The sequence below is a fragment of the Lissotriton vulgaris genome, chromosome 2_1, assembly GCF_964263255.1.
Source record: "Lissotriton vulgaris chromosome 2_1, aLisVul1.2, whole genome shotgun sequence".
NCBI classification, from domain to species: Eukaryota; Metazoa; Chordata; class Amphibia; order Caudata; family Salamandridae; genus Lissotriton; species Lissotriton vulgaris.
Window position 1 is genome coordinate 145147677 of NC_141687.1, and position 17493 is coordinate 145165169.

The 17493-nt window shown below is 43.1% G+C and overlaps 1 protein-coding gene across 1 annotated transcript in view; it reads right to left on the bottom strand.

Moving 5' to 3' along the window:
• BKGD (beta-keto-L-gulonate decarboxylase) overlaps positions 1–17493 on the bottom strand; it is a 107182-nt gene that overhangs the window by 20397 nt on the left and 69292 nt on the right. The window contains exons 7-8 of the mRNA XM_086954589.1: positions 13426–13575; positions 9218–9331 (exon numbers count right to left, since the gene is read on the bottom strand). Coding sequence (XP_086810715.1) covers positions 9218–9331; positions 13426–13575 — 264 coding nt within the window. The remainder of the gene's footprint in view (positions 1–9217; positions 9332–13425; positions 13576–17493) is intronic.

Below are 17493 nucleotides of genomic sequence, written 5' to 3' on the forward strand. Positions count from 1 at the left end.
TAGGGTTAGAACCCTGTTTTAGCTTCCTGGAGGTACACACTCGTCTCATCTCCTGGAAGCTAAGAGCTGCATATCTTGATATGACCTGTGGAGGGTCAACTGACACAAGGGGGGCCTCTGAGTTCCCTCCTTTGTCTGACATGCTTTTCTAGAGAGGTGTAAGTGGTGCACTTACCTACACTATTTGTTTGCCTACTGATCCCTTGCTAAGAGTTGTAGTCAGGGTGTGCTAAGCCCTGTTAAACTACAACAGCTGGTTCAGTAGAACTCAGAGTATTCTAAGCTAGATTATATGTACCTTGGTACTTATGTGATCTTTCAAATGATATTCTTAGGATACGTGTGGTAAAACAACAGCAAGCTCAAATCCCAACCGCTGCTCACCAATGTGAGAAGTTGGCCTGATATGCAGTGCTCACTATTCTAGTGATCACTATGTATCATACCAAACGACCCTTATTGATGATTGGTTGTAAGTCAACCTTATAGACCAGCTATCCTAGTAGCATGGACAAGAGCAGTCTTTAGGCTAAACTCTAGAGGGCGTGTTAAGCCAGCTGTTATACCATCACATATACCCCTTGAACACCAAGTGAAAGGACACCACACAAGTTGTTATGAAAATAAAAGAATATTTATTTATAACACAACAACCCTGGAATCTTTATGAGGACAGGGTGCTAAGCACAATACAAAACTCTTAAAGAAATACTGAAAGTTGCACAATTTACACAAATGCCCGAGGGGCACGGAAAACCATATACTACAAAAGTGGAATGCGAAATTACTAGCAGGTAAGTACTACTCTCAGAGGCTTTAGAACCACTGGGCCTACAATGCTGAACCCTTAGATTAGAAGCAGGAGGCCTAGGGATGTCGTGTGCAGAGTGGAAACTCTCACGCGTAATGCGGGACAAAGTCTATGGATACTAGTAAATGCAAAGTTAGTGTTCTCGGGCGAACCCGACTAGGTAGGTCAAAAACGAAAGTGGATCTAGACACTTAGAGAGTGGATCTACGCTGGAGCACCGTGGTACTCGGTTTACCTAGCCCAGGGGCTGCGGCTGCAAAGGGTTCAAGTGTCGTCGGGAATCCTCGTTGACGAACCAGGAGCCTGAAGTGGAAGTTGCTGGCAGGCGACCAGTGAAGATGTTCCGGGCAGATCCAAGGACTGGATCAGTGAAGAAGGATACCTGTAAGCAGAGGGGACCAAGTTCTGAATCACTAGCCAATGATTAGGTGGGCACCAGGATGGCACCGGACGAGGTCACTCAGCCAGGCGAAGAGGTGACACTGGATTCTGCTGCTGCACGGACCAGGGCGCTGATGTCGACCAGGCTGGAGGTCTGCGAGCTGTCCCACGTCGGATGTCTGCTGCTGGCGATGCTGGATCCGGTGAAGGAGGCAACAAGCCTTGGCTAAGGCAAGCCCACGTGGCGACACAAAATGGCGTCTGGAGTGGACCAGGAGGGTCCGAGGAAGGTCCCCTTCAGGAGGAGACTAGGGCTAGTCTAGAGGAGCTAGACCAGTGGTGAAACAAACGTAGGACGTCATCTGGAGGGTCACTAGCCAACGGGCAAGTGACCGGACAACGTAGCAGCAACCCAGGAGCAAAAGGGCCCCACGCAGATCTGATGGATGCTGGGGGGCTGGACTTCAGTGCTCATGCTGCTTGGGGTTGGGGCTTCTCTTACCCCAGTGCACCCACTTGAGGGTCCCTCGGTGGTCGTGCTGGTTCAGTGTCGTGCTGGTTCTGATGATCGCCGGGTCCTCTGGTCTTGTCGCACCCATGGTTCTCAGCTGTGCTGTAGAGGCAGGTTGAGGTCAGAGAGGGCAGGGAGTCCGGGTCTCGTCATGCTGGTCAGTCTGGTTCCGGAGGAAGGACGTTTCAGCAAATCGCAAGATACTTAGTTGGTGCCTGCTGCTGCAGGGTGACTACTCCTTAGTCACAAGGGAGAAATCTTGAGAAGAAGTCGAGAGTTCCTTTCGTAGAAAGTAGTTTCAGGATTCAAAGATGATCTAATTTGGAAGGGTCCCCGCTCCTACCTTTATTCTAAAGAAAGGGGCTGGTACGCGACTAGGTCCTGCCCATGGGTGGGACCAGGAAGGGGGGTGGTTACACCCCTCTCCCCTGTTCGGACTTTCCCCAGCTCAGGGGCTGGTGTGCCCCTGGAACTGGTTCAAGCCAGCATATGCACAGTGAGCACCGGGGTGCCACTTGCAGTCACCTTCCTCTAAAGCCCTGCCTACCTGGGATACACAAAACCCTGTCTGGGATGGTGCTAGCACCGCCCCTGACAGGAAACCCTTTGTCCAAGCTCTCCTCGCTGGAAGGACTCCCAGCAGCAGGAGGTCAGACTTGTGTCTGTGGTGGCAGCATCCATTTTGTGATGCTGAGGCTCGAGTTAACTTTAACCGGGGTTCACAGTTACATACATGTCATGTCCCTCTAGAAGGGTGGAATGCTAACCCCGTCGCCAGAATTGGCGAGGGGTTAGTATTCCAATTCGTATGACACCTTAATCGACATGTTTAGATAAAGCGATACCAAAGTTGGCAAATAACCGCGAGGATTATAAGGCACTTAAGAGTATATGGTAAGCGTTATCATGGAACAGCTATTAGGACTTGGTTCCGCAAGCTGCAAACGGGCTCAGCTCATGCCAGAGCACCATCTCACATAATTCCAAGCACTCTGCCTTCAGGATTGATAAGGCCTGCCATAGGAGTGACTGATAGGAATATATGTGTCCATTTTAGGGTTAGATATAGGAATACTATATCTAAAGCAAAGGGTGATTACACCACCTTGCCCCAGCTGTTGTGCAGCCAGTTGTGTCAGATTTAGATGGCCAGCCAGGGGTGGCATAATACATGCTGCAGCCCCTGGGTACACCTATGCCCTGGGTACAGTGACTGATAAGGTGGCCCAGTACCAATTGGTAAATGCACCTAAGGTACACGTGTCAATTTAGTGAGAGAACAGCTAGGCTGTGGGTCTGATTAGCAGGCCCACAGCCAGGGAAGTCGTAAACCAGTGAAGCAAAAAGCAAAACTCTGGGGTGATCATAGGATTGCAGACCCTACTCTCCTACACCGCCTTTGCACCCCCAGCACGACCAGGACTCAGGGGCGCACAGAGCCAGGGCAGGTTATCACGGGGCGGGAAAAAGGATGACGGTGGAAGAGTGAGACTGGAGCAGTATGTGGGATGGAGGGAGGGAAGGCGCTTTGGACCTGGGAACATACTAGCTCCCAATCTGATAGCGCGCACTATTTCGACCCCAGAAGGAGAAAGGCTTAGTTGGCTCTGCTGGGATCGAAACATGTGACCTGGAGGGTTAGAGGTTTACCTTAAACTAAACTGGCACATACCTCCCCCACCCGTCACCAAGGGTGGAGTTAACTCTTACGGTGACTCTGTAGTCGGTAAACTTTTCCTCGTTCTGAACTTTGAGTGAGCCCTCCCACCTAGTGGCCGAGTGTGAAGGAGCCGCTAGACCTGTACGTGATGCACCCAGGGCTTTCTCCCTGCTGGACCAAGGTGGGTTCAGAAGAGGAGACTCTTGGGGTTCTGTTTGGATGCAGGAAGGCACGTGCTTGTGTCGAGAAGCAGATGGGAGTGTTCAAGAGATGAGCCCCCCAAAGAAGCGAGGCACCTATGACCTTACACTAAGATGAGCAGATTTTGAAAGCCCAAAACTGGTACATTTCACAAATATATAAAGATAGTAGTAAAGAGAACGAATCACCGACAGCAGGTGAAAGGCGGAGCTGGGGGAAGAGAGGAGAGCGGAAAGTTAAAGCACAGTCTCCTGACTCTCTAACATATAAAACACTCACCCTGGAGCTGAGACCGGACTCGGGGTGTGGGGGTCTTCTTCACTGGAAGCTCGGCAGGTTCTGTGGATGCTTCCAAGAGGGAAGTACCTTTTATTGTGACCCCGTGAAACCCCCACCTTCCTTCCGACTGATGGATTTTGGTTTTGGTTTAGTTCTGACCATGCATTCCTATGCAGCAGTGGAAGCGTGAGAGCCAGAGAGGAGACGCCATGCGCGTGCACATCGACTGTCTGCCTTTGCTATCAAAACCGACAACAATATTCTCGCCAAGGCGAAGCAGCGCATGCGCTGCATTCCCTAGGCGAGACCTAAAAACGAAAAAAGAGAAGCATAAAATCCCTTAGGACAGACATGAATATTCAGATATGAAGGTCTGGTGAGGACCAATGGTTAGGTCTAGTGAAGGTGAGTAGGCTCTTCATGTACTTAGGCAGGCTTTTAACAGGGTGATGCAAATTGTCACGATATTCATACTCTGAATGTTAAATAAGCCACTTCTTCATGATAGGGAAGAGTCACTAAACGTTTAAACTCTATCTCCTCCTAAAAGGCAAAAATTGAAGGAAGGGCAGTGGAGATGGATAAAGTATAGCTGATGCTAGATATTCTTGCCTTTGCATTAACCTATTTTTCTGTTACTGGGAATGTTTACCCAATTCCATACAACAGCGTCCTTGTAATGCTGTTGCACAATTCCAAATTGATGCACATTTCCAATTTGTGCTGACTTTCTTTGGGTTGAGACCTCGAAACTTCATTAAATGTAGTGAATACATTCAGGTCTCCATTACAAAAGAAGGTGTCTTCTGGAAAATGTGAACATTACTAGGACATCTTCGTGAAATGTGTAGTTTATATGTAACACATATTGACATTATATCACTGGTCCCTTTATTTTTCTTGAATAAAAACTTTAATAAATTGTTACATTGGTATCAGGGTCCATTTTAAGTTTTGCTGTCACTGAAATCAAGTGGGGTCTAAATTATCTCTTTTCTCCCACAGGCAAGGGTCAAACGTATACATTCTAATAGGGCCGGTTGACCATAATACAGGTATCCCCAGTCAATTCCAAAAAGGAAATTGCACTTTACACAGCATATGTATTCCTTATATCGTTCAACACCTTTTATCTAATTATTAAAGTCCAGTTTGTGACCACGATTTTGAAATGTTGCTGTCACTTAAATTTTGGGGTGGTTAATTTTTAAAGCTTTACTATGCCATGGACCAACTTTAGCCAAATACCCTTAAGTGTGCAATGCTGAAAAATACTTATTCGCTTGCATGACTAAGTTCACAAACACATTTTATTGGAATCAGCAGTGTAAGACAACCAGTGAGCTGCTTATCCTTTTAAAATATGCAAAAGCTGAGCACATGCTCGACTCTTGCCTATTCATTCATTGGTGAATCTCAGGCGTAACAGACCTTTCTTTGGACAAAAGTCCTCCAAAACCAGATTATCTTCAGGGGTTGCGTGGCCTGAAAGTATGCGTGTAACCTTAAAAATCCTTACTGTTGACTTCTGCATGAGTACACTCACTCCGTAAATGGAACAAATGGACACTGAACCTGAACTAGGTGCATACATTTTCCATATGCCTCCTATTTGGCTGGATGGATTGCACACAAGTGTGACAAACAAATGCTGATTTCTCTAGCGCCAATCAGCCTTTTTGAACAAGGTTCATGGTTTCTTGCTCCTGGTGTTGCAATCCAGCCACAAGGTGTGCTTTCTTAGGGTCTCCTGGCCTCTGTAGTTTTGAGATGGCTTTTTAGTCCTTTTTAAGTCGAGCCATGCTATATTGGAGCATGTACTTGAAGCCCCGCCCATTCTCCGCACATATTTGTCATTGGTTTGTGTCATTGTACTTCGTAAAAGCTGTCTTCTGATTCGTTATTTGGCTTGTTTGTCCCTCCTTAGTACCGCCTTGTCTTCATTTGTTACCTCCCAAATAGCACTATTACCTTTAATGAGTTTCTTTTACTGTAGGAGGCTCAAGCATTTGGAATGTAATCGGTCTTGCATTTGCAAGAGTTTAAGCTATTCGCATTGCAAATGACAATGCCTTTTATGTATGTTTTAAAAACCAAAACATACATAAAAGGTATTGTCATTTACAATGCCAATAGCTCATATTCGAGTAAATGCGGGATCTATTGCATTGAAGATGCCCAGTTAGTCTGCTATTCCTTCCCTGAGGAAAAGCCTCATTGACCTGACCTCCTTCCCCTTAGCGTCTGGTAATCTCTTCACCTGGGTCGCTCAGCAACAGCACTCTGCTACCTTGAAGGCAAACACTGGCTGCTCTCTCCAGGTGCATCTTGATCTCCTCCCTTGCAGGAGTCAGTGGTACTCTTCTCCATGGCATTCACCCCCCCTCTCCAGCTCTTCTAGTAAATTAACCCTCTACTTTCCAATAGAGGAAGACGAACATGCCTGGAGTCCTCTCGCCTCAGGGGGTCATAAGCCAGCTGGTTAGTCCTACTTGATCTGTAGTTTCCTTTTCTCTCAAAGTCTTTGCCTCTGAGCAAGAGTTACAAGTGGAGGTGGCGAGCTTTAGAAGGTGGACATCCATGTCCAGTCCAGTAATGCGTTCTGGACGTTCAACACCATCTCTCATGTCATCCTGATTGATAGGATGAGAGAGATCGGCGTGACAGATACAGCGTTGGCTTGGATAATATCCTTCCTGACTAATAGGTCCCAATCTGTATCTTTGGGTCCCCATCTATCCAGCGAGAAAACCATCTCATCCGGCGTGCCGCAGGGGTCCATTTTAAGCCCATTGCTTTTTAACATCTATATGGCACCCCTCCTAGCTGTGATAGAGTCGCATGGGATCCTAGTCACGTCATACGCGGACGACACCCAACTTGTCGTCTCGATCGACAAAAATTGTACGGACGTAGAACAGAGGTCCCAGAATTGCCTCAAGGAGGTGTTTCAGTGGTTAAGGAAGAACCATCTGAAATGCAATAGTGGAAAAACGGAAATCCTCCCACTAGGCAAAGACCATCTCTTCTGCCCTAAGGACTGGTGGCCAAAGGATTCAGCGGCCCCACCTAGCTCAGTGGTCTCTGCGCGAAACCTGGGAGTTCAATTTGATACGGCCCTCTCTTTCGATGAGCATGTTAGAATCACAGCTGGTCGTTGCTTCGGCCTCCTCAAATCCCTTAAGAAATTCTTCGATTTTCTCCCCATTGCAGCTAGGAAATCTGTCGTGGTCGCTCTAATACTCTCACGACTCGACTATTGCAATGGGTTGATGGCGGGAGTAAAAAGGGCCACTCTGAAGAAATTGCAGAGTGTACAACATGCTGCGGCAAGACTAGTTCTAAAACTACCTAGGAAATCCTCAGCTTCCGCAGCACTAAATATTCTTCATTAGTTGCCACTGCATAGGAGGATTCTCTACAAACTTCTATTAACAGTTTTTAAAGCTTTGAAAAACACAGGGCCAAAGTATCTCGCCCAGCGTTTTGTGCATTACGACCCAGTGCGCTGCCTGAGATCTTCTAGTGGTAACCTCACCAAAATCCCGAGGTATAAATATAAAACTAGGGGAGGAAAAACCTTCACAGTCTTGGCAGCAAGGACATGGAACAGCTTGCCACTAAACCTAAGACTCATCGACTCTGAAAGTATATTCAGGAAACACCTGAAAACATGGATTTATCAGCAATCTGACAGTTTTGTGATGGCAGCTATCTAGATGTTCCACCAAATTTCATACACACGCTCAGCGCCAAGATGCTCCCTCCGGAGCGATAGGTCGCGCTCTATAAATACCCACAAATAAATAAATAAATGCCACATCACTCCTCTATCCTTGACACACCTTGGGAGCAGCCACAGGCTGGACCACCCACCAGCATAGAATCCTGGAATTGCAGAGGATGGCATATTTATGGTGTCTTCTACAAGCTCTCGCTCAACCTGAGCTTCGACCCTAACAGGTTGTTTCCTTCTAAGGCTTTAAGGGGGCCACCTGGTGTGTCTGGTAACAGTGTACTGCCTGTTTCTCCTTTCTCTCAAACAGGAGGACATACCCAGGCTTGTCAGTGAGTGCCAGCTAATCACCCTATGCAGATGTCTTACCCACACTCTTCCTCCACCAAGACTCACTAATGCCTCTCTAATAAACCTATGGTCCAGGGGAGGTTTGACTTGCTAGCTGGTCAGAAGGGTACTTAACATGGCCCAAAGGTTCAAAACCTGAATCTTCATTGGGCTGGCTCAGGGAAATATTGCAAAAATCAAAAACGCATGGAGGAGTGTGAATATGGCCAAATTACCATTTTATTTCACCTGAGGACATTTCCATAGGGAAGGTAATATTAATCATTTTTTTATTTCGAAGTAATTATGTCTTGTGGGGTTTTAACCCAGAGTGTAAACAAAAGCTTGCACTTTAGTCAAAAAGAAATGGGATATTTATGTGGGAAACCATCTGCAACAGATTACCTTTGCACAGATACCAAGCTCAGATGGTTTCCCTCGCTCAGTCTGCAAATGAGTGCACACACGTGTTCTCACCTAATCAGTGCAAAGTCATTTACTCCAGCTGCGCAAGAGGGGGGCCTTATTTTAAAAGGTGTACACTGGTGGCTACCACTCAAAACGATGTTAATGGAAGCGTACAGTGGATGAGACTTCATGTTGGCATCTTACACATTGCAGAGATCTAGCAATCAAGCGATACAAACACCTTTCGGTTTAAGCAGGTCAGAACCCACTTGTTTACACATCGGACATAGGTGAAATGTTTATTTGGGGGTTGGAATAGTAGTGTGTCCAAATCTGAGATGTGCGAGCAAAATCCCATGAACCTCATTTCATTTGTGTGCAAGCTCTCCATTTGCCAAAATACAAACTATTCCATGCAGATTAATCCAAGAAAATATTCTGGCTGGATTGCCGCTAACTACATATACAGCATCTGAGATTGTCGAAGTTTAGTAAATACTCTCAAATGACCACATCTTGGTTGTTTATTCCAGCGGATTGGTCTCATATACTAGACAATAGTGTAACCTTCCCTATGCTACCAACAAGGGGAATACATCTGGTTAGTGTGCCTACAAAAGTGGTGATGGTTTGACTTGATTTGTTACTGGAAGTGAGGCACACCAATTTATTTTAATAACAGAATGTTCTGTGGGTGTACTACGAGTTTCTCCCACAGCTGGGTCCCTTTTGTTTAGCTTTTTTGATTCAAACCATTTTTATTATGCAAACGATTAAAACATATACCACTGTCCAATAAATGTTTACCACAATATGAAAAAAGTTGGTGCATTTTCTATCCCATAAAAGCCTTCTAATGATTACAGATGCACAATGTACAGTTGCCCGAAACATACTCACCGGGTCGCGAGATACAAACACCGACTGGCAGATCAACGGGGCCCTCATTTCATAAAACTTTAACCAACGATCAAGAGCCTCTTCTGATTCGAAACAAGGTGGGAAATCTGGCGGCTGAAAAAAAAAATATATATATTTTTAAAACATTTACATTTTAAACATTAAAAATAGAAGAAGATAGTAGGACAGGGGAACAAATATACAGGAGCTGGTGAAGTCTACCAAATATCAAAATATTTAGGAAAAGATGCTGTGAGAAACATGCTCAGCTCGTCATGAGGCACAGTGGAGCTGTGCTTATGACGAGCTGAGCTCGTCATGAACAATAGTATTCAAAGAAGGTCAGCACAGGAGGGGAAAAGTCATAGCAGCCAAGGTGTTAAATACAAATATATGAAATGTGTGGCCCTGATGGTGACCATGTAGTGACAGAAACATGTAGAATGACTGAATGAGGGAGCAATGGTTTTGATGTTCAATGTATAACATTCTATGAATTTCGTAACTGCCTGGCAGAAATAATGTCAGATACTACAATGAAAGAATTGTGATGCTTTGTTGAAACTATTGAGCACTCCCTTTACTGCCCATTATTTATTTTAAAATACATCTTTACAATAGAAAAAACTATTAAAATGTTCTAAATAAATAGAAGATTGAATATTTTGGTACATTCCAGACACAATGTAACTGCAAGAATGATAATGTTAATGGTTTCTAAACACTAAGGTGACTCAGCTTGAATTTGTCCCATCTAAAGAGAGTATAACTTTACCTTACTCTGGGCAGAGAGTGGTTAGGATTGTAAGTGAATTCAGTTTTTGTTGTCTCTCTCTGGTCTCTGATGCGATGCTGCATACTTTAATTCAGGCACATGTACACCATCACTTACAAAACCATCACACCCAGTTTAGCAGATATGGAAAATGTTTACGTAAAAGGTGGAATAATCAGAATCTGACAGAACCTAATGGATTGTATCCCATACAGTGGACTACTCTTGCCCAAGGTGTTGCATCTTGCAAGCTGAGCGGACAAGGCTTACAGTGGGTAGCGTTTCACTTGTCATCGAAGGTGGATATTATAAGTGGACTACAACTGGAAAATGGGATCATTTGTTCCTAGTCTTTCGTTTTTTTGTCTGAATAACCATTAGCATTCAAAATGTCCCTTTTTGGCAGCTATTTGTTTAAGCTGCAGTTGCGCTGTTCTGTTTTTAATGAAGGGGTGTGTCCTCGTCTCAAATAAAATTGGTCTTTATTAGGACACATCATCTTATTGTAACTCACTTTTTCTATGCACTGCCTTTTTCTTCCTATTTGTTCCAATGGGCTAATGAGAACCAATTGCCTTTGGATTTTTCTTAGTGATTTTTTGGTTGGGTCCTAACCTTTGTGCAGATAGGCATAGTGTCCTCTATGATCAAGTGGTTCACCATGTCTTCAAGCTGGTTGACCAAATGATAAAACTGATCACTTAGAATAGTTGATGGTTATCCAGATTCTGAGCACAGAATTGATCCTAACCACGCTATCACTAACAAGCTGTTAGTTCCAGATGTGAGTTTCCTTTTAATGTAGCGCTTAGCAAATATAGTTACACTCTACCATTTGGAGATGTGTTTGGTCTCTTCATTTAGATGAGGCTTTTAGACCTCCGGTTCGTTGTGTTGTTGTTTAAGTGACTATTTGGAGACTCGGGCCCTATCTCTCCTATTGTTTGTGTGTAAGTAGTGAGATTAGCAGGTTGAGGTGAGGTTGAGGGGTCCAAAGACCCATGTATAAAACATGGGTCTTTGGACCCCTAAATGTCTAGGGCTCAAAACACCTGCAGAATGTGTGGGAGTGACCTTAAGAAACAATTTTCTGCCAGCTCAAGGAATTTTTGCCAAGTAATGCACTAATTAGAAATCATCTAATAGCGGTATTCATTTGCAAATAAGGTCCCGAGTTAGAACTTGGCGGACGGGTTACTCCATCACAACCTTGAAGGATATCCCATCCAACGAAATATAATCCCTTTATATCCTATGGGATTTATTTTCTGGCGGACGGGATATCCATCACAGTCATGACAGAGTAACCCGTCCGCAAAGATCTAAATCAGCCCCTAAGTTGGTAATCAAGTTAAGTTCACTAGAAGAAACTGAAAACAAGGGATTAAATGTGTGCAGTGAATGAGTAGACGCACTAATATAGACCCTAGTTTGCTTTGATACATGGGTGAAAAAGCATAAATGCTGGGAGAACCTCAAATGCAAAAGTAAAAATTCTCTCATAGGCTACCTCCTCACCCCCAATTCATACTTGACCAACACAGGGTCTAAAAAATGCAGGTACCATCACTGAAGGCCACTGAGAGCAGTTTGCTGTGTTCAGAGATTCCTTAGAGGTTAGATACAATAAGGGGATCACTGAAATAATATCGACTGACAAAATATCGACTTGCCAAAATATCGTGGACAAAATATCGACAGTCAAAATATCGAGTTTGTATCTACAAACAGGTAAGTACAAAAATATCGAGTACAAAATATCGTTAACAAAAATATAGATGTAAAAAATATCGACTTTATTAAAAACAGTGTTAAATTAAATTAATATTAAATTTTAATTACTAAAATATACTTAAAACGACGTAAATTAAATTATAATTATAAAATAATAAATGAAAATAATAAAAATAATTTTTTAAAATCTTATTTGTTGTCCCTGAACCCTAAAAATACCCCTTTACCCAAAAACCCAAAACTGACCCTGAACCCTAAAAATACCCCTTTACCCAAAAACCCAAAACTGACCCTGAACCCTAAAAATACCCCTTTACCCATGACCTGAAAACTGACCCTGAACCCTAAAAATACCCCTTTACCCATGAACTGAAAACTGACCCTGAACCCTAAAAATACCCCTTTACCCATGAACTGAAAACTGACCCTGAACCCTAAAAATACCCCTTTACCCATGAACTGAAAACTGACCCTGAACCCTAAAAATACCCCTTTACCCATGACCTGAAAACTGACCCTGAACCCTAAAAATACCCCTTTACCCATGACCTGAAAACTGACCCTGAACCCTAAAAATACCCCTTTACCCATGACCTGAAAACTGACCCTGAACCCTAAAAATACCCCTTTACCCATGACCTGAAAACTGACCCTGAACCCTAAAAATACCCCTTTACCCATGAACTGAAAACTGACCCTGAACCCTAAAAATGCTCCTTTACCCAAAATTTATCAATATTATTTAATTACCAATTAATTATTAATTAACAATAACAATAAAGTAAATATATTAGAACATTAGGTGTAATTATTTTAATAATTAATATTATTTTTTCAAAATTAATTACTTAAAAATAACACAAAATTATATATATAAAAAATGTACTCTAATTAATGTAATTAACTAATTACAATTAATTAATTAACAATTATTTACTAATACAAAATATATTCAAAATTATATTAATTAATTAACTAATTAATATTAATTAATTATCAATTAATTATTAATTAAAAATATTAACAAACATATATTAATTAATTAATTATTATTAAATTACTTCCCACCCTATTCCCCTATAAACCCACAACCCCCTAGAGAATTACATTACGCAATTATTATCAAAACAAAATTCATGTAATAAAATATTTTATAACATTAATACACACTATTCACACATATTATTACATAAAAATACACTATAAAATATTATATATTATTAAAAAATCGATATTTTTGCTATCTATATTTTATACAGTCGATATTACTTCACTTACCTGAAAAACGATATTTTTGTAGTCGATATTATGTCCAGTCGATATTTTGTCCAGTCTATATTTAAAACTCGATATTATGTCCAGTCGATATTTTGGAGTCGATATTTTGTCTCTATACCACAATAAGGTAAGCCCTGGCTAAAGTGTTGAGTTTAATTTGGGCTGGGTGGGTGTTGACATGTTATTTAATTCAGTTTTCTAATTGTATGGTGGTACCTGCCAGTGATCCACATTCCTTCAAAGCTAGAGTGTACTATTTATAATCATATGTTAGCACTTAGCGACTGATACCATAGACACTGGTTTCCCTGTTTAAGCAATTTCTTGTAGTTATTATTTTTGCTTTTTCTAAAATACAATTCATGCTAAACTCATCTAACCCAAGTTATATGCACCACATACTGCTTTACTTGAAATTCACCATGACATGGAGCTTTGCTTTTCCCTCTTTGATCACAAAGGTGCCTCCAATTCCCACTGTTTTGTCTCCATAGTGCTGTTCCAAAGAAGTTCTCATACAGCTCACAAAGTTATCCTCTCCGGTTCTTTTGTTGGCTTTTACTTCAATGACCTGTGGAATAGAACACAACGTTTGTTCACATAACTGAAAGCTGTCTTGCAATGAAACAGTGACTTCCCACCATCTAACTTGAAAAACCCATAGAGCTGTGAAATCTAGGTTTACTATCAGTACAATTAAGGAATTAAAAGAGCCATCTGCTGAATGATGTCACAGTAGGTCTCAAAACCCAAGCAGACATCATTAAACTAAAAACATTATGGAATGCCTATTCCGGGTGATTGCCGACAACACAGAACTGGTTATTTGGAATATTTTTGATGTTGGTGATGTTTGCTTTAAAGAGCTGCAAGGAGCTGGCTAATAAAAGATATATGCATTATGCTAGCCTCCGGTCTTGACATGAAATCATTTTTTCTCTATAGTTGATGGACCCTGGAAAACTGTAGTTATCTGAACAGGGAATGATGTTACACAGGGACCCAATGGAACAGCTCACAGCCAAAGGTGGGTAAAGGTGTGCGACTGGATAACAAAATGTCAAGTAGGTTTGTCTGAGATAAGGTGTTCTGAATCTGAATCAAAAATGTCTAGCTGGAACCACTTGTGATTGTTCAAAGCTAACTTGATTAATTGATTCCTCTCATTCTGTCAGCGGGTCGCATGTCTTGGCTGTGGCATTTGGTAAGACGCAACTCAGCGCTTTTCTGGCTGCACACTCATGCCTTCTTTCCGACCCTGGAAGGTAAGTTGGTGAGGGCTGGGGCATTGGACGAGTAAGGTAAACTTCTGAGTCGCAGGAGAAGGAATGCGTCCTTTTAGGGTGGTATATTACACTAAAAGGATTTTCTTCATTTATGATTAAAATGCTGTTTTGGAACTACTTGTACACACTGTAGCTTCACAGTAGTTTCTTACAAACTCTACAGGGAGGCTTCTTTATATTCCTGAATAATGGGAATGTCACCACCAGGTAGACACTACAAGGAGTTGGCTGTTCTCCTGCCTCTCAATGGAAATCCTGGTGGCCGGCAGACATGCACCCTCCTTCGTCACCTACTGAGGTTGCTAAGAACCTGGGCGTGAAAATTGACAAGGGTCTCACTTTTAAACCTCAGATCCTCACCTTAGTTGGCCAATGTTTTGGGCTACTACGCACGCTTAGGAAATTCCTTCCTCTACTGTCGCATTGCCACAGGAGAATCACTGTGCAAGCAATGATCGGATCTAGGCTTGACTACGCCAACGTACTATACTTAGGACTTCCAGAGTACCTCTTGGCTCGCCTTCAGACTGTACAGAATTCTGCCGCGAGGGCCATTTTTGGTCTGAGTCGTAGAGCTCATACTTCATCCCTGCTCAATTCACTCCATTGGCTCCCGGTTAGGAAACGGATCATCTTCAAGACCTTGACCATGACTTTTAAATCTTTGCATGGCATCGGTGCAGTCTACTTAAGGAAACATGTCCAGTTTTATCAGCCTTCTAGATCACTACGCTCGGCCACACAATCTCTGGCTGTTGTTCCAGCAATAAAGCGTGCTCGCATTGGAGGTCGGTCATACAGGGCGTGCGCTCCGCAGCTCTGGAACAAACTCCCACTTTCTCTGAGGAAGGCAGACAATCTCCTAACTTTCAGAAAGGATCTCAAGACGTGGCTTTTCGGTCTCTAGGACGTCATGTTGTGTTCAGACCTCACTACTGATCGGTAAAAGCGCCGGGACACTCTGATCGAGTAGCCGTGCGCTATACAAACCTACGTTTAACATAACATAACAAGGATCTGTGAACAGGCTTTTCTGAAAAGTCAGGCCAGTTGACCACGTACAAGCATTCGTTTTACGAATTCTTTGCATGTCAAGGATATTACATTGTCCCATAGCTTTCTCTGTTTTTAATAGACGTAAACACTAGAACCTGTGATACGGTTTATTGAGCGAATGGTATGCAGCAGAGAGCTTTCACCTCAAGTATGTTTGGTGCCACACAGGTTTTTTTTCCATCTGCCTTCAAGCATACTATCTTGTGTAAATGGTTGTCATTAGTGGTGCTACCTTCTCTTGACCCTGTAAGTCTCTGCCTAAAAACCTGGTGGTATCTGTCACAAAGGTGCAACCACAGCATATAGTTATGTTTCCATTATATGAGAGGGCAACTCTGGGTAAATACCTTAGAACTGTATTTTGATGCCAAATTGCAGGGTTGAAACACTGCTTTTTAACTTCCTAAGGCTTAGCTTAGCCATATATTAGGGGAGAGGGTGTAGCCTTACGACTAGAGCGGTCGACGTCGAAGCTGGGGAACTGGCTTCGAGTCTCTGCAACGACGCTCAACATCCTGTGATTCTGGGCAAATCACTTAACCACCTTCGCCACGGCATGAATTTTGCCACGGTGCGGGGGTGTGGGCGCAATGCCGCTGTGCTCATGACGGCTCCCGGCCGTCATGAGTCACAGGAAGTGTGTGCTCATGACGGCCGAGAGTCGTCCGAACTCCGCCCGCTGATTAATTCGCCCACACAGGTGGGGAATTTATCACGCATGGGTGGAGCCGCAACGTTCGGATGGCTCACGGTCAACATGAGCACATGACTACCGTGACTCATGACGACTGGAGCCGTCATGAGCACGGAACAGGTTAATCTCCCCGTGCCTTACAAAAATGAATGTGTCCATCTGTAACGAAATTGGTGCTATGTAAAGCGCTCTGATACCCCGATATCTTCAGATTTAGTTCGCACTATTTAAAATAAAAAAATATATATATATTATAGTAGAAATATAATACACCTTAGAGGGGCATCAGCCCCCCAAAGTACCTCAGATTCCCAAAGCTGATCAGGTCCTTACCTCCTCAAAAAGGTAGAACAAAGTATGCAAACATTTCTCCCCCTGGAATTTGTTATTTCCGTAATAACTGATGAGTATTTTATAGGCTTCCTGACAGTACTCGTTCATCTGTGGAACTCAATAATCCAGAGAAAACTTCTGAGTTTGAAGAATACACAGAATCTGGGAGAGTAAATAATTCACTTCCACCTCTGGATTCTTCTATTACCCTCCAACATGGATTTGTGTTACAGCCTGTCTGCTTCAAAGAGCAGCAACTCCACAAAACATGACTAATATTATGCTAGCCTTCTATGAAATGGTTGTGGATGAAGTATGCAGAAAGAGTAATAGATAGCGTAATAAGCCTAGGAGATTTGATTAGATTTTGCTACCGGGTACCAGCTAGTGACAGCCTCTTGTTGCAGGTTGTGCCTGTTACTCCACTGTCCTAGTCTGTGTAGCTATAAATACTCACGCTCTAGGGCGGGAGATATAGCTGAGATTTTCAGGCAGACTTCCGCTCCATAAAACATTTGGAAATTGCCAAAGTGGTTTAAGCCAGCCCTAGCCTAAGACATAGAAGACTCAGTCTCAGAAGAAAGAGACCTTGTCTTGGAAGAAACTTATCGCCAGAGGAAGGAGACCTAGCCACAGAAGAAAGAAACGCAGGTCCAGACCTAGGAGACCTAGCTTCAGACAGAGGAGACCTACGCTCTATTCCCAGAAGGAAGGAAATCTACCCTCAGGATAAGATCTGGTCTTAAAAGGAGAAGACCTTGACTAGCTTCAACATAAGACTTCATTTCAACTCAGAAGGAGGAGACCTTACATCAGAAGAAGGGTATACTATTAGTGTGCCTCTTTATTGGCTTGTCAAGTGAGGCTAAAACTACGGAGCCGACTATGGACAATTAGAGGAGAATTCACTGTACCCGTGTGGTTTTCGAACGAGTATCTGTAAAATCAAGGACCTCAATAGTGGATTCCTTCTTGTCTCTATGCACATCCCTAGCACAGTCAATTGTTATCTAGACACACTGAGGAGGAGGAAAGAGGCAGCTCCAAATGTCACTATCAAGATGCAAAAGCTTGAGATCGGGCAAACAAAATATGCTACTACAGCAGCGGACTGTATCTC